Raw genomic sequence first — 24,088 nt, forward strand, 5'->3', positions numbered from 1 at the left:
TCATGATACGAAATTTAAAATTTACGTACTTACACATACCGTATGTATAAGTACGTAAATTAGAAATATAAAACATGTCTGTTTGCTTTAAATAGAATACTTAAACTCTTATTTGAAAAGCGTTTTATTTCACTATTAATTGATTTAACATATTAACACCTATGATGCTACAACAAGTATGAATTTGTGTGTAACAACCGACGAGGCAACACGCTAGACGTATGTGTGTAATACACCTACGTCTTGCACGGCACGTCCTTGCCTCGTGTGCTATGTATCGTGTTTTCACTTCGATTTATTATGACGTCTACGACTATGATCCACACCCGTCACGGTCCGCCGCCGGTAATGACCGCGTGACGTTGTAACTAACACCGTGTTTGTTACACCATTCATTACTGCTTTTTATATAATTATTCCGGCCTATTGTTGTGTCTCATAATTATGCGAGTTCGTGTTTTCTAGTCTATTGCAATCGCCGAGGAAGTTTGAAAGTTGGGGCAATGACATAGGTTTTAATAAGTCGTTAATAATTTGTCGTGGTAGGCAGTAACTGTATGTAGGAATCCTTAAAAAAGATGCAACTTGAGAAAACTATTACAATAAATCCCAATATTTTAAATCTGAATTTGATTTTGTTGTTTGTTTGTTATCTCTTAACAACATGATGGCGTATTTCGGATTGTACAGAAGGTTTGAGGGCCTCGGTGATCTGGCGGTAAAGTACACCGTTTACTTCCGATGTTCGCGAGGTCGATTCCTCGAACTGAGCAAACCTTTTGTATTCATTAGAAAAATTATTTGTATCGGTCTGGGTGTTTTCTATAAAGATTACGTATGTATTTACAAAAAAACAAAAATCTAAGTATCTATATTAGTTGCCTAGTACCCATAATATAAGCTCTGCTTACCGTGGGACTAGATGGCGCTGTGTTAATTGTCTAGAGTTATTTATATGTATATATATTCTATCTGGAATAGATCAAAATGGTTTTAAAACTATGTTATTTTTATTTTGGTATACGCTTTAAAAACAACATGATCCCAATCGAACAATATTCGTATTTACAATTAGAGAACTTACTGTGGTAATTTCAAGTGGCATTGCATAAGAGCGGGAACAGAAAGTTAAAATGTCCGAGTCAAAAGTCATAACACATCATTAGAACTGGCAACAACACGGAGAGTACATGCGGTTGATGGATCGAAGAACGATACATAAATCTATCTATAGACGATAGTTCTCACTTTCCATCAGCCAGTTTCTTACACACCACACCCAGTAGTATTAATAACGCGTCACACATATTACGGTACTCGACTAGACATGTGCGCGGTGTTATTCATAAAAAACATAGTTCACACGAGCGAATAATTATACAAAATAGACGAGTACCGCACTTTCACCTTCCACTGTCAGCTGTTGGATTCGAATTGAACACAACTTTCTGACCTATTCTGACTGTGACATAAACATAATGTTCACTTTTTGAAAACAATAGAAAGTCTGTGGCGGATTGAAAACTTACTTTATACGTTTCACTTTTATTGACGCAAAATAAATCGCTATGTTTTAAACTCTACACGAGTCACACACAGAGAATCTGAAATAATGTTGAACTATGAATAAGTAAAAACGTTAAGTATTTTATAAGGTAATTGAATTAAATTTTCTAATGTGCAAATACTTTTGACCAAGGCGGTATGTATATTGTTTGAGAAAATATGAGTCACAGAGAACTCGGAGGTATTATATGAGATGATAACAATGTTGATGAAACAAAGGATGTTGTATAGATAGTAATTTTTCAGCTTTGCATTCTGTTCATATATAATCAAATAGAGTTATTTGAAAGCTAGGTTGAGTAGCTAGCTTTAGCTTTTTTAGCTACTAATCAGAATTTGCATTGAGTGCTGCTGTTCTTGTACGAGTATATAGGTGGCGGTTGCCACTTTTCATCGAGTCAATCAGATTCCATTTCATTCCAATCCCAAAAACAAATCAATTCTACTCATTGATTTCAAACCAAAACGCTAGTATGCAAAAGTAAGCTGTAACGGCTGAAATACACTTTTGCTTGTCACACTGTAAAGTCGTCCACATGGGTACATCAGTCTTATGTCCCTATTTTAGCCGCTAAGCACGCTATGTTTCAGTTGTAGGGTGTAGATTAGATAATGAAATTACAGGACAAGAGGCATGGCATTTTAGTCGTTTGGAATAGCAATGCATGAGTGTAACACGGGTGTAACATTATTTTCTCTTTAATTTGACTTATACAATTATTAAAAAAACTTGTATATAATGCTTTATTAAAAAAAACAAGACATTGAGTGTCGGACGCTTAATATAAAAATAGTAGTAATTAAAAGAATCGCTTTGTAGACATATAATATTGAGTATGAGAATTAGAGAGTAACATTGATTTTTCAACTTTTGATTGGTGAATTATAGTATACGTAATGATAACGTGATATGCGCAGTGATGATTATGTATAACAGTTACTGGTTAGCATCACGAGGGACGTCGGTTTGTTTACCATTCCAATAACAAAAAAAAACTGTGTTTTACAATTTTTGGGAAATGTTCCAAAATATATATATTGCGTAAAACTAACCCATTAATTGAATTCGGAGTAATATACGAAGGACCACCCGCCGTCCAACTAGAACGCGTTACACAACAAATACTTAACGGTAACCACCAAACGTTACATTTTAATAGGGTTACCAACCGTTCCGTTTTCGTTACATTTGTCTTAATTTGAAACCGTGGTGCGTAAGGAAGTTCCTTAGTCGAAATTTAATTACTGTAATATAAGTTAGTCTTATATACCTATATCATGTTTGACTGCTTTAACGCGATGCGCAAATCATGCGCCTTCCTTGTGCGCATGGTCCGGGGTGCACCAGCAGTATCTTGAACAATATCGCTGGCAGAATAGAATGTTTATATGTGAACCATTATGTAATATATGGTTACAATAAGGTAGTTTATATAGTTATCATAAGTACGACCTACTGTGTACTAGTATGTTATACTTTTTGTAAGATGATCAACCATTATTGGCCAATAAACGCATTCCAAGCAAGAGATGTTTCAATTGTTACACATTGCTGCACCATATCAGGAGCAATGGTTCAAATACCCGGAGTATTTGACTTTGTCATCTTATTACTACTATTTTTCGTATTACTAACATTAGTTATAACAAAATTGTATTACTAACAAAATAGGCAATATTCAATCAATTTATTTATATCAAATAAAATAAACAAGTAAAAAGTGTAACATTTATTGTATTTGTACTGAACTCTATAAAGACAGAGATACACAGACAAAATGAAATTTTTAAAAGCCCGATTTACAGAAATTATATTTAGATTAAGTTTATTGACAAATTAATCGCTAGGTTTTATCTCATTGTATATATTATATCTCATATCCTCTAATCAAGTTTACAAGAAAGCCGCTTAGCGGATAGTTGAAATATGCGAGATATAGAAGACGCAAACTTCTTTATCATCTGCTAAATCTTTTATACAACCGTCCTCCAGTGGTAGCGGGGGTCACAGAGAAGACGGAGATTTCTTAGTCCTCTGGTAGATCTTTTACTCATGCGTCTTACCAGTTGGTAATGATGGTAATATAATGGCAACCCTGCATTGAAAGTAACACGACTGTATATGGGGTGTTGTATTTAGCATTTAGTCGCGTTTCAAACAAGATAAGAACAACAAACAGCGCGTCGTGGCGTTGCCTTCTTTTGAATCGCCGACTCATAATGTAATGGGTAAAGCTAGCCTCACATGTAACTACTACAGGGGGCATTACACTATCAAAGGATTAACACACTGCGGATGTCATTGAAATTATAAATATATAATATGTAATAAGATATATATATAGATAATAATTTACGCAACTGAAATGATCAGGTCACCTATGATTTTAGGCTCTCTGTTGAGTGACAAATCGTATTTATATCAAGTGACAGTCATATTTATATGATAAGTTCTATAAGTAAATTTTCACACCTCACTCTGTTTTTTTTTACAGTATGTTGTCCAATATAATTTTGAGTTTTATCCCTTAAGAACTTAATCTTTAAAAAAACACTAGCTTTTACCCGTGACTTCATTGCATGATTCAGATGCATTTTTAAGACAAGAACTCGTGACACAATCTGTCATTACGTCAAATATCATTAATTAATTAAATAGCATTTGTCATGACTCTTCTATACGGGTCACAGTCATAGAATAAAATCCTAAAAAGATGAAAATATAATAATCACCTTATATATGGTGCTATTTACTTAGTTAAGCATGCTTTATTATCTTAGTAGCATGAATTCCCGTTTAGTTAAATCGTTTTTAGAATTACCTTAAATGTCATAGAAAACAAGAAAAGTATCTTTGTTTAAATTGTTAGTTATCTATACTTGAAAAAATATATATTTTGGTATTTATGACTCTACCCAATATCAACATCAGATAACTTTATTTGGAAAATAATGCTAAATCGTTCTAAATGAGATTCATGATTCGTGAAACAACATATTGTCTAAAAGTTTATTTAAAAATTTACTTAACGTAAGTAACGAAACGAAAATGCTTTTAAGACAAAACTTTAATTGGATAAGTTATTCTTACATTTCTATTAATTGTTAGAGTGCGTGATAATAGTATAAAAACTAGTTAGTCGTATATTATCAATATTAGTAAAATATGATAAAACTAACAAATTAAATACTTTTACTTTAATGAATTTATGCGTCTCCTGCATTGAAAAAATTATGTGACAATATTATATACTATAATAATTTTTATACATTAACATAATGTATAGTAAATTACAAAGTGAGACTTGTTTATTTTTTATTTTATTGAGGGCAACGAGCATACGGCCTGCCTGATAGTAATTGTATACTGTCGCTCATGAAGATCTATAACACCAGAGGTACAACAAATAATGGTAAACTTGTGGGAAGGTACATGCTGGTTCATCAGTTCTAAAACGCAACTGACGCATCTCAAGTCTCGGCAGACTATGGAAGCTATTTGAAGGTTACAAGTCGTATCGATTCGAAAATAAGTTTGTTAGTAGCGGAGTAAATTACTAAAAATAACCTTTCAAAAATAAACCCGATATTGAGTTCGTAAAGAGAAATTAATGTACAATAAATGTACATTTGAAATAGGTGGGCGACGGAGCAACTCGGAGGCCGATTCGTGTCATAGGTTTCGCGGTCACTGACGCGTTCATTTATATTTAGAGCAGGGAAAATGCTGATAAAACATTTATACCGTATTAGATACTAATATAGGACGTATGTCTACATATTATCCAGATACAGAAATCTCTTTATATCTCTATCTGGCGTATATTCATGAGGAAAGGAGACGAAGCGCTAGTATATCATCTACTATATTTATTGATACCATGGAGATAGTCATCTTCGTGGATACCTCAGTTTCACCTATGTATATGAGAAGCTAAACATTTTGCTTTGTACTTATTGTACAGCTGTCTTTCGATATTTTTTTTATTGATAGTGTTGAGCTATTGTCAGGTATTAAGACTTATAGCACTGTGACCTACATAGATCTATTGTTCCCGCCCTTTTTCAAAGTTCGCTATCTATTCCTGCCAGGCACAGGACTGAAGGATATTCTTAGTAGCTATGGTTTCTATCTCATCAGAATATAGTGTATGCTTTCCAACGGATATAATTCGTTTATGCATGAGTGGGCTACAGTCACATAGGATGTGTAGTGGCGTTTCGTCTTCTGCTTGGCAGAATCTGCAAATCTGTTTGTCTTTCGGTGATAGGGCGCGATTAGTCAGTGAAATTACATGATAAGAGGCATAACATCTTAGTCTTCTGGAATGGCAAAATAAGTGGTATTATGGATGTCATATCCATAACTTTATGTCTTATTCATGTATATAGGCGATGGTTCATGCTTACCATTAAGTTAGTTGTCAATTTGTTTGTCATTCCAATTATATATGTAACATAGACATCACGAGGTTCCATTCTCGTATATGTAGTCTCTTTTTAATAAAAACAGTCAGCTAACATACAGCTAATTTATATATCTACCAAATTTGAATTTACTACCGTCAATCTTGAGAGCCGGGACGGTAAACCACTATGCTACATTTCCATATTCCGCGGACGCCGCGACTGCGTCACGTTTTTCTTTAACAGGATAAGATTAAAAAAGAAATTTTCCTATGAAATCACACAAATAAGATGTGGGCGTATCATTTGGATTACGGGTGAACGTTCTCCAAGCCCTTGTTGTTACTCCAAACGCGTAGATTTTGCTTAGCGTAGAATACAGAAATATCTGTAAGTACTTAGTTACAAAAGCCGCCTTTTAGAAAGCGTGAACTTTAATTGTAGACTATACCGTACGATAGCATTATTAATATAGAAACGCTTCTTCTTTACCATTATGGTTTTTATGTAATTATAACGACAAACTGGCTACGACCCACACGATGGATTAACAGCACGCTTTATAGTTTATTAGTTATGTGTAATATTTTCGAAGTCTGTAATTTAATTGCTATATCTAAACTTATAAAGCAAGCTGGCGGCAGAACAAAATGTGATGTGACTGAGTGCAAATCTACTTCTAATACATATCTATTTTATTATATAAACTCATGATCTATCCACACAATAGTTGTACTTTTCAACTTCATCAAGTCATTTCAGTCGTTCATACAAAAAGAAATAGCTTAACGAACTGATAAAAAAAAATTAATTATCCAAACATTTTTATCCCCCATTATTCCATTGTTAATTCCTACTGTCATATAATTTATATAAAAAAATATTTAACAAAGTTAATTAACAAGAAGCTTCATTAACATTTGATACTGCTGAGTGGCCAACACAAACGAATGCTTTCGAATTAAATAAAAAGCAGTGATAAGGAAAGTGGAGGTTTTGCCAAAGTCAAACGGTTCACAAAGAGGGTACCCTACAATTAATTGATCCGAGCCTCCGCCGACAACATTAATTTGTCTAAAAGCAAACGAATTAAAAGCATTCATCGCTCGCCGGCGACATATACTGAACGAAATCACTTAATTACAGTATTCGGCAAACATAAATGTATCTGAAGTTGTCGCAAGTATTAAAGTCCTCGCTGCGACCCTCTACCTTACGGGTCTTCTTTCTCATATTCGGAAAAGAAAAACCGCAACAAAATTAGGTACTTTATTAAGTCAATATGTTATTCACTTCGCGTAAATTATTTATTTTATGGAATTAGAAAGCTAAGCGATGTTAGTTCAATACTTATCAGACTTGTATTAATAATAATAATTAATATACCGTCACGAGTATAGTAGTCAGAGGAATTCATAACTGATAACGTTGTTGTTAACGCTATGAATCTATTTTAACACTAAAGCAGGAAATTCGTACTTTGGTAGCCAAATACGGTTGATCTATCACCCTAACAAACTTGCTCGACAACTCACCATGGAACAGTATGTGACAGACGACTAAACTGTCATCATATCCTGGAGCTAAAAGACCGGGAGTAGCTGTAGGATGCAGATGAGTAGAAGTTTCTAATGGGAAGCCATTCTATATGACAACATCACAGAACAGATTCGCTCAGTCTTGGGGCTGATCGCAAATATACTCGGAGAAGGAAAATTTAATACAGAAAGCTTACCGCTGTCTCTCCGCTTAATGTGGTCTAAATCGGTGTAGAGTCAGTCAGAAATAAAAATTGGCACGCATTTTTTGTATGGAACCACAGTCGAATTCGTGCATTTTGGATCCAAGAGCAGTAAACCACTACGAGGCAAAGACGCTCTCAGATCATGTACATTATGAAAAAAATCTAAGTTATTACTAGCCGACCAGCGCGACTTCGTCGGCATCACACTTATCATTATGTATCGCCTAATTTAAATAATATGTTTTTAAATTATAGTCCATGTATTATTCTGATGTATGCTACTGTGTTTCATCAAAATCCGTTCAGTAGTTTTTGCGTGAAAGAGTAAATAGCATTCATCCATAATCACAAACTTTCGCATTTACAACATTATTAAGATTTATAGTCTATCATATTTTTACAAGATAATAGAAGAAAGACTTTAAACAGCATACAAATAATGTTTACGGAGAATAAGAGATGAATAACGTTCCCAACGTCGCCTGCGGGAAATAGAGTCTAGGAAAATCTATGTGCACATTATTTAAACATCGTCAGTTCACAGCGACCGACTGCGTTGTTTATATTTGATTTCAGTTGTTTTGTTATGTTTACTCTCTGTCGACTGACCTTAAGAAGTGTGGTATTCAGGCGAGATATCAAAAGTTTACCACAAAGTGAGAAAAGTAACATATGCAATATCGTTACTATACTCAGTTAGTTATCGTATAAACCATTACAAGGCACGTCATCGTACCTAAAGCTATTTAAGTATCGCTTCGATCGTTCGATTTAGTCATTGAAAATTAGCGGCCGTTTTTTTATGGAATAACTGGTTAAGGACTTCGCATACTCTTTTTAAAAAAATATAGTTAAAGTTTGTCCATATTCTACAATCTATCTACACGTCAAAATTTATTACGATCCATTCAGTCGTTTGTAAATAAGTACAAAATAAACAGTATATATATATGTGGGAAATTGTCGCGAGTGAGACTTGAAGAAAAGTCTTATAATATTTAATTCTTTATTTACGTCTCAAATTCGTCTTACATCGTCTTACGTCGTTCTGTCAACTCTTTCTCATTCTTTTTTTAAAAATAAACTATAATAAAAATGAAATGCATAATTTCTCTTTCCATATATACATATATATATATATGATATACAGAAAACATGACATTAAATACATATACGATACATGTACAAAATTTTTAAAGCACGTATGAGTTGCTTCGATCATAGTTCAATGTGTTGTATAAATATATATATAATGTATGTCGGATGTATAACAACTTCTACATAGAATTATACACTATCAAAAAGTAGACGTTTGCCTAAACAAATAAAACTTAAAACAGTCTCTCCTTGTGGTTTATAAAGCAATAAACAATTCCATTTACATTATTCTGTTTTAAACTTTATTACGGATGTGTTTACATGTTTCGTGTTGTGTTGCTTTAATTACTAAGGTGCGGTTTTATATCGGAGACTACCACTCTAACAAACCTATCAACACACAATAAAACGAGACTCGTAATGTACTGTTGTCGTTAAGTTACTAAAAAAAATAACGCCCATATTTCCTGTTTAACATGAAACAAAAAAAAATCTAATTGTGCGTTGACAACCCTACCGTAAAAGGTGAGCTACCTGTTATTGCTTGATATTACTGTATAGTTAACTTTCGATGGTTGCGGGTTTGATTCTTCGCACGATGAAAATTGTTTCATTCCTAACTATGATTGTTTATATCCGACTTTGGTGTTTTTATGTATACTATGTATGTATTGTATGTATATACACAAATGTATCTAAGTATTCTGTCAGTTGTCTGGTACCCATAACACGAGTTCTACGTAGCTTGGGACTAGTTGGCGCTTTGTGAATCGTCCAGGGTTATTATTATCTGTTGATTTCTTTGAAGGGATTCCATGATATTTTAAACACTCTGACCAATATACATGACCACGTAAATGAACTTATTTCCATAAACTATGTACGTATAATAAAATATAGAAGCAGGATAAGGAATGTACAATATTGGAAGTAACAGAACACGCTTAAAAATAAATAAACTATTGATTACTGTCATAGGCCAAAATTTCGTAATAGACATAAAAAAACATACCATAGCCTCTTTTTATTTTAAGCGATTCCCATATAACTAGTTATAGAAATGGTAAAATAATTTCAAACAGCTGACCAAATTCACGCGAGATTATCAGATCATTAGTATTTATTTATATATAAAGTTTATTTTAACATATATTTATGTATACATGTATATTATTTTTTATAGAAATTTACATATATTCTGCCTTATATATTTTCTTTACATGTTTCATTTATATTAGTGCACCGCCAACAATCTTTCTCAGCACCACTCATGGTTAACTGGTAGATAACGCCGTCAGACGTTAAGTCCGCAATATATACACATTATTTTTGTGCATTAAAGTTAAATAAGTAAATATTTTTCTAACTTCCGTGACGTTGTAAGTGACGTTAAACGTTTTAGTTATGCTCGATGTTCTTTTAGCTAATTTTCATTTTAGCAGCGCGTAAGCTGGCAAATAAACGAGCGAGGCTACATTTGTCAACGGCGCAGTTAAGTAGTACGAGCAATAATTAACGAGTAAGTCGGCGTCGAGCAATAACAGTCCAACTTGAAATACAGGGTTACCAATTATTAAATTATAATAATAAAAAGTGGTCGAAATTCTACCATAATTATAAGTACATATATAGAAAACACCCAGACGGATACAAACAATCATATTCATCAATACAAATGTTTTTACTGTGTAAGAAAACAGTAAAAGTCCCGTCAGAATTGGACGAGCTGTTATAGATTGACAAGAACAAAGAAACAAACAAACAGACAGACAAATATTTTTTATTGTAAGTACCTTATATACTTTCAAACGTATATGTATATTGTTGATTTGAAATTATAGACATTTAAATTTTATTTATTTGTTTATACATACTAGCATATTTATAAAATAATCTAAATCTATATAACCGAGAAAAAATGTTGGCATGTCAAATATCACAGATATCTCAGTACATATATACATACTGTACTTGGACAAACAGATAGAGAGCAAAAATATTGCTTTTTATTTATAAATAGAAACCATTATACAATAAAATTGTGACAAGATTAGAATATTGCGTAGGTATTTCTTCATATAAAGTTGAGACATTGTAACGGAGCAAGGTCTCGCTGTCGATTGATATATTTCGTAATTGTGAGATAAATAGACTAATAGGAACAATGCATGACTTTCTTGCATCTATTCATAGCACATAATTAGATCCATATATTTTGTTCCTTTATCAAATATTTCGTATTCGCCATAAAAATAAAGGTTGTTTAAATACTCCCTTCTCATTTCGTGTTGTTTTACAGTATTATTTGTGTGTTTTAATTATTATATATCTCTTTTATACACAAAGAGAAATATAATTTATTTCTTTATTACAAATCACACACATTATATATAATAAATATATAAAAACTAGCTGTAACCCTCGGAGATGCCTACTTTCTACGTTAAACGATAGCCTATGTTCCTTATTGTGGTACAACAATCAGTCATTCATTAAAATTATTTCAGTCGTGCAAGGTGACAAACAGATGTCTGATTGTCACTTTCCACTTTTGCATTTATAATATCAAATACGGATTTACATAACTCGATTTTGATATTAACTTTAACTGATTCGTGTTAAGACATATGAACATATAGTGCTGTAATCAGAAGCAATATGCATTGCATTGATGTCATTTTTTTTTTACATGTAAAAAATATTCATTAGAAACAGTCCCCCCACCGGAGGGATGGTAAGAGAGGGGCGGGATCATTCCAATGATGTTTACTCACTAAAATAACACATGATGTACCTACGGGCTGTTAATATTTTGGAAATAGATGACAGCCCTAATGGCTTACCTAAAAGGAGGCAATTCGCTTGAACAAGTCCAAATATATTGAGATTCGTCCCTATCCGCGAATTCTCAACAACATTTTGTTTTATTATATTCTTTATTGCACTTAGAAAATACAATACTAGAATAATTTAGAGACAATGTGAGAAAAGGTGGACATACCCTTACAAGAGATCTCTCTCGGTGAACCCGAAATAGTGGCATAGGCTAATAATAGAGTGCAAAAAAAAATACATTGTCATGCAATGTATTTTTTTTTGCACTCTCTTATACCCTACAACTAAAACACATGTTGCAAAGTAAATTGTTTTGTATCTGAAATAAGTCTTTTAGGAAATAACCTAAGAAATAGAAAAATAGTTTATCAAAACAAACTCAAATTTAAGCACTTTTGAATAGTCGTACTTTAATATCTCTATACAAAGATTCTCTGGAAGAGATTACTTATATAAAAATATATAAAGATAAAACCGCCTTTTATATTAGTTCATGTAAATGTATTATTTTAATTATTTTCTGTATGTGGTATAAATAATATAAATAAAATAAAAAATAATATTTTTTCTAATCTACCATTAATTCGGAAGGCTGTCTCAGCACAAGAAGAATAAGTAAGTAAGAAAGAAAAGAAAAAATAAAGAGAGCTCGGTACGGTCGGTTGAGTTGCGTAGGCAAAACGTGAAAGCTTTGTAATTGCGTACAGAATTGTTACAATAATATTGGCACGTGAGTTGCATCACGTGGCTTTAGCGATGGTACGAAGCTTGAAAACATTTTACTACCTAAATATTACTTATATCTTTGCAATACATAAGTCTCTTTACAAATTTACTCTTATCAAAATCATAATTATGCATGTATTATTCTATAATAGCGCGATATTTTGGTCTGTTTTTTTTTTGTTTAAAGATAACCTACGTCTGTTATCACAATATGAAATTTGATATAAGGACAGACTGCTTCCTGTCAAATTTCATTTAGACCCGTTCGGCAGTTGAATCATGAAAAGGTAAAAACAAACAAACGGATACCCTATCGTATTTCTAATATTAATATATTTTAAATTTTATTCATTTATTAAAAACAAATCTATTACTGGTTGCATTCCTTACCGCATTAAATGTAAGTCAAGGTCGGGCATTTCTAGAACTCCAGACTGACCTATCATGTTAAGATAGATCGTTGTTGTCGGCGGGAGGAAATCAAAAGTATTGAGAACAACGTGAGTTGAGTAATGAAAACGAGAGTTGTACAAAGTTGTGAAGATAAATTTTAAAGTTAAAAGTGCGACCTACTACTTAGTTGCATATATTTTTTCCATAAAGGACTGAACCTCTTGTGAACAAATAAATATTTGTAGTTCCCCTTTTAGTGTAGTTACTAATTTTATTGCAAAATCGAAGCTCAAGTCCCGAAAAATACAGCAAAATGAACCACTGTAAAACAAATAAATTGCTAAATTTGACTAAAAACAAATGCTATACTTATAGACTGTTGCAATTTTTACAAATACATTAAAAAGAAGTTGAGGAGAAAAATGCCGGAAATGTTGGTCCAAGTGGAGTTTTACAATAAAAGACGTAACAAAAAGTCAGAGCCACAACAAACGGAGATAACGATGATCGCCGGACGCGACGTAGACGACGTAGAGGAACCGGATTACCGGATGCGTTCATTACGGCCATTTTATAAGCCAACATTGTAATCATAACGATTACATGATGCAAAGACAATTCTGATGTCGTTTGGACAAATTTAAAATCGGATAATGTTCTGATATGGACTGTTTTGTATATGTTTTAGTAAATCTGATAGATTACTAATTGTATTTGTATTGTTTTGTTTTTTTCCGCTACTATTAGCATGTGCGAGAACACTAACATTCAGTGCCAAGTGCTAGTGTTGATTGTGCAGTCAACATTAGACTTCCAAACTTCAACATATCCAAATTCTATTCATAGCCTGACGATGCCTCGTTCAGAGGCGAGACATATGGTCACAATATGGGTGTAGATCGGATAAGATCGAAGTTTGATCACTAGTAGGGAAGGCCGTAACGCTTCCGGAAGCGGTGATCAGGTTTCCGCACTGCATGTTTGTGGTGTCACATGCTAATAGTAGCGGAATTAAATAAAATAATACAAGTAAAGCACTTAATGAAATTTACTTCCACAAACTAACATCTATTAAAATAGTATATTATTTAATATCTACCGAAATATGATGTAAAACCACTTGAAAAAACAAAAAAATTCCATGATCAACTGCTTTTTTTGATATGAATTAAACTAAATATCTTCGTCAATTTTGAATCAATAATAATACTAAATAAGAAGGCTTTAATTTTTCTAATGAAAGGATTTATTTGGGTCTTAATCTTAATCATATGTTATTTTGATTATCGTCTACTTTTTTGTGACTCTAAACATTATTAAGAAGAGAAAACCGATAAATATAAGAAATCGTTTATCGGAACAATGATTTTTCTTTATACGTAATATATTAGAGCAATCTGGACATTTTATCATGGGTTTTGCCATCGGGTGGCATCGCAACGAGCGGTATATGAACCGGAATGGCGGATATCTGAAGTGCACTGTCATTATGATTCAAGAATTTCGTGTAAACATAGTAACTTTACGTTGGCTAGGAATAAAGGAAATATGTGGCCAATTATATTTTTCCTTCATTCCTAGCCAAAGTAAACAATAGCACAAAAATAAACAACTTCAAATTTTTACTTATATTTCTCTATACTATTATATTATATAATAACGTTCTAAAATGTGTCTGTCTATCTGTCTGTTAGCTACATTTTCACAAGTAACAACGGAAAGAAATAAGTCGTGTAATTTTGTACAAACAAAGGCACAGTAACAACCAATTTGTAATAGAGCAATTTCTAGATGCTTCAGTAATGACTGAACTTATAAGGCTAAGCGAAGCTTGAGACAGTACAACTGATAGAAATATTGAGATATTTTTTTTGTAAATATATATATAATATACACATAAAACACTAAATGAAAAACACTAAACCGCACGAGGAATCGAACCCACGACAATCGGAAGAAAAGCGGTATGCTAAATCGCAAGCCACCGAGGCCGTCATAATTATAATCACACATATTAAAGCTAAGTTTAGGATGAATGCAATTCCTTAATTAATACTCAAGTTGTCTGGTAAGAAGTGACAATATGTTTACACACCAGATCATTATACTGTGACAACATCGAATATGCTGTTAACCTACATATATATATTAGATAAACGAACGGAGGTTAATTCGAGTCACTTCCAATTCCACTTATTAGATTATGGGATTATCGCGCGCTGTAACGCTGGCTGGTAAAGGCGAGTACCGTCTGGGGAATAAATAGATTGATGTCTGCTTTATTTGACGCTAACAAAATGTGTTTTCTATCTTAAACACCCTCACTTATGGTTTACTATCCCATATCCTAAAGACCCCAAAGACCCCAAGTCGAAATAGCAAAGCATTAGATAAGTTAGAATCCAATAAAAAACAATATGTCAATTTAAATTACTACCGCCACTGTGATGGAAAAAACGAGAACAAAGCATATTAACGAGATCATGAGAGGCTATAGGCTCGCTACTCGCTAATTTGAATCAAATATGCACAGCGAAAAGTGGACATGTCAAGTGTTACGTTCACCACGATGTAGACAGTTGACAATTCCCGGCTACCCCATTTTGAATTATATAGTCATCAACATAGTGATCCATTTCGTTTACAATAGTAATCGGATACGGGATACGAAGTACTCAAGATGGAGTTGTAGGAAACGACCGGAATGAAGTGTTATTGTTATTATTCATCATTATCTAGGTCATAGATTATGTGTGCCAAATTGTATTAAAATCCGCTCGTCCGTTTATATATTAAAAAACCAAACAGACAAATTCTTCACAAACTTTATTTATAACGGCATTACTCACTGTTCTTCAATGTTTGGAATTTATACTATTTTATTAAATTCGATAGCATCAATTCGCAATCGATAATATAGAATTACCGTGAACAAATCGCACAGCGCCATCTAGTTTCAAACTAAGCAGCGCTCGGATGTGTACTAAATAGTGAACATTATTTTTAAACATAGAGAAATAACCAGACAAACCGAAATATTAATTTATATGTTTGTATTGTGCGACGATCAATCTCCGATGTACAAAAGCAAAATAACGCTCCATCCTACGAATGCGGGTAGTATTTCTAAGATTTCTCTCTAGCTGTGTTTTCCTAACCTAGATATTTCAGCAGGTCCCGATGTCCCATAAGTGGCAGACATAGAATCGTATGCCAGCTACATGCATACGTATATCATGAAACATATTTATATATTTATATTCTTTATATATATTGTAACATTACAACTTATACAAAATACGATGCGTATTCTCTACTAACCTTAAGATATAAACAGAAAACACCTTAAATAATTAATATTAAAAAACGTATTATGAATTATAATATTAAGAAGTGAATCAAAAACTTTGTACCTCTATTAACGATTTTTGCGCAAACAAAAGTTAATGTAAAGATAGAGTGCAAATTGTTAATATTTTTATTCATTATGCATAAAAAATACATTAAATCAATAAATAAAACATTACACACACTATCATTATATTACACGACTGATAACAAAACGTCAATGTCAGATAATGTCAATATTGTTAACTGTCAAATCAGCGAAGGAAGCAAGTCTTTGACAATAGAACTTTAATAATGTTCAAATTTATAATTTAAATTAACTATGGTCGATTTTGAACGAGCACTAATATTGATAGATATATATAGATGGATAGATATAGTATGTAAGTAAATTGACTCGTAAGTCCTGTAGAAGATCAACATTGGTATCAACCCTAAGCACGTCTGAAGCTCCGGGGCGGGTGTTTGCACAAGTTGCCACCTTGTTGACAATTTGCGAACACGAACGCTGTATATTGTGGTTGAATTACTAATAACAATGTTGTTCTGTCGGTTATTAGTACATTCAACACTTGCATTGTATCGAGAGTGCAGACTTAATGGCGGATATATGGACAATATAATAGAGGACTCAGTTGAATCCAATAGTTTGGTTAATAGTTTCTCGAATGTTAAGAGTGTTTATGAGCTTCATACCACAAGCTCGTACTGCCTGCATTAGCGGTTACTCATTGAAAATAGCTATATTATTTAGGTATATCCTACAGTATTACCCGCGTGGAATATAGCGTATATAATTCCCTTTTCTACGAGTGACTTTTTAAAAATCAAATAACTATGAAGAATGTTTTGATTTTTTATATGTTTAATTTTTAAAACACTTGAAACACTTTGGAATACTTTGTGTTTTGAAAATTACTCACAACATTTCAAAATTAGTCGCAGTTATAAAAAATGCCGGATGAATAAATAATAAAGAACCTTTGAAGTTTACTAATACTTTTTTAATATCAACATCTAAAATTAACGATAAAAATCGATGCTAGTTATTGCAAGTACTATTTAAATAAACAACAACTTTGTACAGAGTCATCTACATAGATACCTCTATATCGTCTATTGCTGCTGAAAAGCTTGATTTGCAAACTTTGTTACTGGTTCGAAAAAAAACATATAGCACTTGGTTATTTACATGATTTTGAAGACTGATAACAAAAGCAAAAAAAAATCTTTTGATCATGGAGGCCATTTTAGCCGCTTATGAATGTCAAATTTTTTGTATTACAATTTATTCCCCTACCACACTATGTCATTACTAAATTTCGGTTTCAGTCTATAAGAGTTTATAATAACTAAATTGAATATTCCCACTTCAGTCTGCTCGTAATAATCGGATAGTGCAAAAAGTGCACTAGTATCTTACTTTTACAATTAGTTTCATCCTCATTTATTAGTACCTTGGAGATTAAAAGATTCATTTCTTATAACCAAGTCAATAAATCAAAGAAACTGTATAAGTTATATGTGGTATCAGTATATATTGTATAACACAATATTGACAAACAAAGATACTTTTCAACTGATGGTAAACGGTTCCCTTCGCTTGAAACACCAAGGGTGTCGCCGACCCTTACAAAACCTTAATAAAATTAAATTAAAAAAGAAACAAAACTAACCCCACCTCTAGTCTAGAATAACATCGGCAAGTAGTTTATATCACTGACAGTACTGGCAAAGAAATTACTCTAAAACCTTAGTATATGTGATAATATTTTCTAAGATAAAACCTATGTTCATGAGGAATAACCTATCTCTATAAGTTTCATACTCGTAACTCCATATAATTGATATCGTATTACATACATCTATCTACCTTCACACCAGATCCCTTATATTATAGGCAGAGAGACTTTGACTTTCATTATTTTAATAATAAAATAGGTATCAACTCACCCCACGCCTCCGTTCAAGGGGGTGACCAGGCCAGGCCGCTCATAGCACATATGCATAACAGCAAGTTCCTTGCAATCTTTATATGAAAATCTTATTACATGAACACTGTACACTTAAACCAATTCACTGCTATCCCACACTTCAAATTGGTAACATTAATCAACACCGCGTACAAACATTTTGTACTGGAGTCAAATTTTTAATCAATCCGTAGTCCCGGCAGGTACTCGCTGCGGAACAAATTATTTATTTATTGGGGCGAATAAATATCACCATCGTCGGATGGTGTCAGTTCGATAGTCGACATCCATAGCACTTGATTGCCACAACTAATTAAACCGTGCACGCAAACCCATTTTTTTCTGTCCGCTTAATACTTTATTTACTTCCTCGTAGCTATTAAAATAATAGTAATCGACAATTTATGCACATAAAATTATATAAAAAACACAATTAAACAACTCAAGCTGTGTCTGATGCAGTAAGACATGATTTTCCTCCAATTCCTTATGTATGCTACAGTCAAAACTCCCAACCGGTCAAATGTAACTTTGACTGCAAAAATATAATTAGAATTTTATTTAGTACCTTTGACTATATTTTATACAAGTACAGTTTGTTCATGTAACATAAATAAATTGTATAATATAAAGAGATGAAGAAAATATGATATGATATAAAAATAAAATTAGTAGGGATGATGTAGTTTAAACACATTGACGGTTTGTGTGATAGAGGATATCATTTTAAAAGAAATATACATACAGTCATATGATAAGGACAGAAGCATAAAGAAGATGATGTTTTATGTACGTTTGAATACTTGACATTTTATCCAATTTTATAGCAAAATTAGTTTTTTTTTTATTTAATAAAACTTATCTAATTAGAAATACTTATAATTATTAATTTTTACCAGTCCAACGTAATTTTGATCAGTTATTGGTTTCAACTTACATGGCATTAATTGTAAAAATGCTTATTTTAATCACTATTACATAAATATGACTGATAGAAGATATCGAAATTATTCTGATTCCTTGAAACAAATAAAGGCATAGTTCATACTAATTACGTCATAGCTGATAAGTATCTACATCATATTGTGTCCTCACTTCTATAATATATTATTTATGAAAATGAATTAATTTAGTACATGATTGTGGCTTAATAAAAATTTATTATTATTATTACATTGTTTATATAATATATAAGAATAATATATTAAATATAATATATTGCAGCAGTTAAAATTTACCTACGTAACAAAAGATTATACCTTCAGCATACGATATTTGCTATAATGATACAATAGAATCCTAAATGATGATATTAAATAAAAATATAATAAAATATCGTGCGAATAGATCAAAACACATTTGCCTCCACGAGATGTGATCTCGAATTAAGAAACAGTGATTACTTGCGAAATTTCCGAGCTACGTAATGATTAATTGTGGTGCGGCGGGCCTACACTTTTTGCCTTATTTAGCTGGCAACACAGTAAATAGGATGCGGTTCTCGCTTTTTTCCGTAGGGTCATGAGCATCCATTACTCGGGTCTTTTCCTGCGTGATTGATATGTGTTTCGCGCCTATTTGGTCGCTACGATCTGTTAGATGCCACCCCTAATAGAAATCGGTGAGGTAAACTGTACAAATCTTATTGAATATGTATGGTATGATGCCAATACATAATACCAAGGATAGCACGTAACGCACATTATTATAATACATGGTGTACATGCGGGTACATAACACACCTTTACCAATGTCTGTCAAGGTTAACGCGTCAGTTTGAGGAAATTTTCAATACGAACCAAAAAAACTGTCCTACATTCAAGATATATTAACCCAGTTTACAACCGAGGTCATACAACTATAACAACTATAACTTCTACAAAGCATCTAAATAAACAAATAGCATCTATTCTGTAGTATATAAATTTCAAGAAATTGAAACAAAAACCGATCCTGCAAATTATAAACAAAAGAATTTTGTCAGGTAAGATAATAAAAACAAAATTCCTGGAGACATTACAACGAATATTAAAAAGGTAATGACACCATTTTAAACACTGAATTCCACGTAGAACAGAGACAAGATGGTTCGTTCAGATAACGCGACCCGACGAGACAATTCATTCGACGGTGGGCCTCTACCTCTACAAGTTTATTCAAAATGACCCCAAACTTGACGATCAATCCGACCGTGAGAAACTACCTAATGCTATGACATTTCAGATGACCACTGTCACTAACATCCCATTATCCAATTACGTATTCTATTGTTATTCTAATATGTTCTTGAGGAGCATTTGGTCCTCGAGAACTATTACTATTACTGTTTAGAATATTTTTTAAAATAGTACACGCACGTACATAAACACTAAATAATATTTAATACAAATAAAATCATTACTGTATGACGCTTATCTGTTTTAACCTTGTATTTATTATACAGATATTAAAACTTAAGATAATACTTGTACAGAGCTTGTTGATACAATAACAAGTTTAAATGAAATAGTGGCTAAATTTAAATTTTGATAAGCCAAAGCACAATGTCTGCACTTGAAGGAAAAATTAACAAAAATTAACGATAAGATATTTATAAAAGTCAAGGAAATTAATGAACCAGCAAGTGGTCCAATGTTGTTTTAAAAGAAAAATATAAATAAAAAGAGCAGCGTCTATTACGTACAGTCTCTTGGAGGCACACAAAGGTTAATAATGTTAAGTGAATTATATCGCCGTAAATATTGAAACTGTAATTGCCATTGTTTGCAAAGTAAGATCAGTAATGCCAAAGTGGCGCCACACAGCGGAACTACTGCGGACTATAGCAAAGTACATATTATTATTGCGCGACAAAATGAAGTCACGTCAAATACTTACACATTTGATAAGACTTGAATAATTCAGCCAGTTTTACCTCTAATGCATTCTTTCATTACAGTTCAATTATGTTATGAAAGAAATTAAACTTTAAAACGAATTAGAGACAAAAGAACACCAGAAGCAACTGTGGTGCATTCATACCAAGATTCCTTCTAAAATTATCTACTGTGTATATTTCAGTTTTATTTGTTTAAATTTCTGTACAACCTACTTTTACAATTCTAAACAATTAAATTGACATCTTTGATGAGCTTATTATTGAATCGCATCGAGATATCGAGACATTTGATAATAAATATGTTTTGGAAGTAGGTTTTTCCAATTTCAAGAAGTTAACAATTGCTGAATTGATCGTAAGTATATCATAAATAATTCCCAGTTCTAGCAATCAAGTGCGTCATGCATGAGTCAACATCATGAACCATCATACGATGGAAACATACAAAAATCCGTGGAAGTGGCCGCGTTCGATTCTTACAATCCAACACTGCAATCCAAGTGATCACTGGTAGTTCACGCAGATTTCACTGTGTCGCCGAGACGACTCATACATTCGCCGAGCGCGTTGACAACACGCATGCATTCCGTACACGAATGCAGAACGCATCACGAACGTCGCTCACGTTCGCGCGAAAACGCGCCAAAAGCGAGTTCCCCGAGTACCCTTGATGGGAATTCTCAGTGGAGACACGCGCGAAACGTTGGTACACGACCAAACTGCGGGCGACGACGTGCTCGACTGCCGCCGCGTCGCTCGACGCGGGGCGGGAGCGACGTACGCCGCTCGCAGGTTATCGTGAGTCGACTACACAGATAATGATGTCAAAAGTGGATCGCACTAATGCTCTTTATTATGTTGTAAACGTTCCGAATATCCCAAGATGAGATGCCGAAAGTTGCCGCGTCAGGGCTTCCTTAGCATTTGAAACTGATCTGTTGAATAATTGCTGAAATCAACATTTAATCTTTGGACATGGATATCTATTGGCGTGTTAATAATCGAGAAAATTATCTCATATTATCTCATTATATCTTTTTTACAACATAAACGCTGATTTAAATAATAGTCCTTCGTGTTTTAAAGAGCAAATATTTTTTTATAACAAATATTATTATATTAACCATTATGTGGAAAATATGACATACATTCTATTTTCAAAAGTGCAACACACACATGTTTGTAAATTGTACCAACAAAGAAATTATTAGCACAGAATATCACTCATCGAAGTGAGCGCGCGCCCGACGCAAAACACCGGCCGTAATTTTATTGTCCCACGCTATTTGGCTCCTACAAAGAAAAATGAATCTTAACACAAATCCACTGGTCAACAATTTGTTTACGGCCACAAGAAAGTCACGCACGTTTATTCAAAACGAATGTTGATAATTTTCACAACCTTCCAAATGTATACCGTATCGTGATTGTATTGGAGTCGTTAACGCACCACCTGCATTAACGCGTTTGACACATTTCGTTTCAATGCAACTTAGAACATATTACACAGGTTGTAAAAGACATCATATTTATAAACAATAATAAGGTCGGAATTAGTTCGTTAGAGAAGCGAGGTCGCCGCTTATTACGTTTAGCAACAGTCAAGATGGTAGTTTTAAATATTTGGTTATTTATGAAGCAAACTGTGGTTGATAGATGTTTTAATCGAGCGGGGATTTTGCAGTGGTTTTTGTCAAGAATCGTGACTCGGAAAGCGGAAAAGTGAATGCTTTTCCTTCTGTCGTAAACTTTGAACATCGCAATATGGCAGCGGTAGTAATTTCGCGCATTACGTAATAAAAATCTTAGACGTAATCAACATGGCGTCTAATTATCACAAATTCTCTGTAGAGTTTATTAGTTTGCATTTGCGTTTCACATATTAATGTTACTTTGTGACGTCAATTATGATACAGCGATCGAACCAATTACAGCAAGTGCTGCTTCCGAATCTGAGAAGTTTGCGAGTGGTGAGATATCGGCCACTAAGTGGTACATGCATAGATAACTAATTCGTAGTGACCCAAATATCGGGTAGCAAGTGATGTGAGCCTGCGATGCCGAAGCGGAAATAGGCGGATGATCCCGAGGGAGGGACGAGGGAAATTTTAGGGCCGCAAGGGGAACATGACAGTGGCGTTGGAGGCACTTTCCACTGTTCGTGTGACGCTTGATTGCGATCAACCTTGTTTTATTGATGTTATCGGTGTACACGTACCCTAATATTAGAGTTTGTTTACAATATGGCTCTGACAAGACGTGTTCAGTTTCCTCCGTAGTCTGATTTCAATATAGAGTTTCACTCCATCCAGCTTTATACTGTCCTTTTAAAATATAATCCAGACTAAATATTATAAATAGATAACAATGTCCGTTAGTTATTTAATTTACCACGAAATACCTAATTAATACTTTGGTAGAAGATAATAAAAAATGTCATTGAATCGGAATTCGTTTCTAGATAAGTCAGCAGAAACGGCATCGTTCTGTATTCATGTAATCATGCCATACTTGTTTACTACGTTCATTCATTGCAAACTGTATATTCAAAACAAACATTTTTGAAAGTAAACAATACTATTTCTGAAATTAGCAGTGTTTACATATCATTGCACATTGCTGTGTACCACAGTGACTCAAACAAAACAGGAAAAATTAAGGTTGGTTGTACACTATGGGACTTCTTGGATTCAATATTACCTACTGTACACGTTATATAAACGGGATCTTTACCATGATAATCTTGTCCCTTATGCCCATCATCCTTCAGTAAGAAGGATCTAAAAGATGCGACCGACTATTTTAAGGTCGTAACATTATTCTGGGGTAAAATACATTTAATTGCCATTGCACCGAAGAAAACTATGATAATATTATTTATGATCTGTCGAACTGTGAATAAGACGTTTGTAACAGCGTCGAAATATCAACAGTTGATAAATAATATTATCGTGGTAGATATAACATTTACATGTGTACAATTGTAAATAACCGAGAAATATGTTTAAAACAGTGGTCACAATTACTATACAAAAATAGTCGTAACAGTGTTCCAAAGTTCCATCAAGCACCAATGATTAGTATCCACATTTTTCTTCAGATTTGTTTCGTCGGAAATCA

At 33.2% G+C, this 24,088-nt stretch overlaps 1 protein-coding gene across 1 annotated transcript in view; it reads right to left on the bottom strand.

The window, feature by feature from the left end:
- Positions 1 to 18,202, bottom strand: part of LOC131850587 (AF4/FMR2 family member 3) — a 149,358-nt gene extending 131,156 nt beyond the window's left edge. Inside the window, exon 1 of the mRNA XM_059200873.1 lies at positions 18,071 to 18,202. Within this exon, the coding sequence (XP_059056856.1) occupies positions 18,071 to 18,126 (56 nt within the window). The 5' untranslated portion in view covers positions 18,127 to 18,202. The remainder of the gene's footprint in view (positions 1 to 18,070) is intronic.
- Between the last annotated feature and the right edge of the window lie 5,886 nt (positions 18,203 to 24,088).

This window comes from Achroia grisella, unplaced genomic scaffold (genome assembly GCF_030625045.1).
Source record: "Achroia grisella isolate CSIRO2021 unplaced genomic scaffold, CSIRO_AGI_Agris_v1 utg777, whole genome shotgun sequence".
Taxonomy (NCBI): Eukaryota; Metazoa; Arthropoda; class Insecta; order Lepidoptera; family Pyralidae; genus Achroia; species Achroia grisella.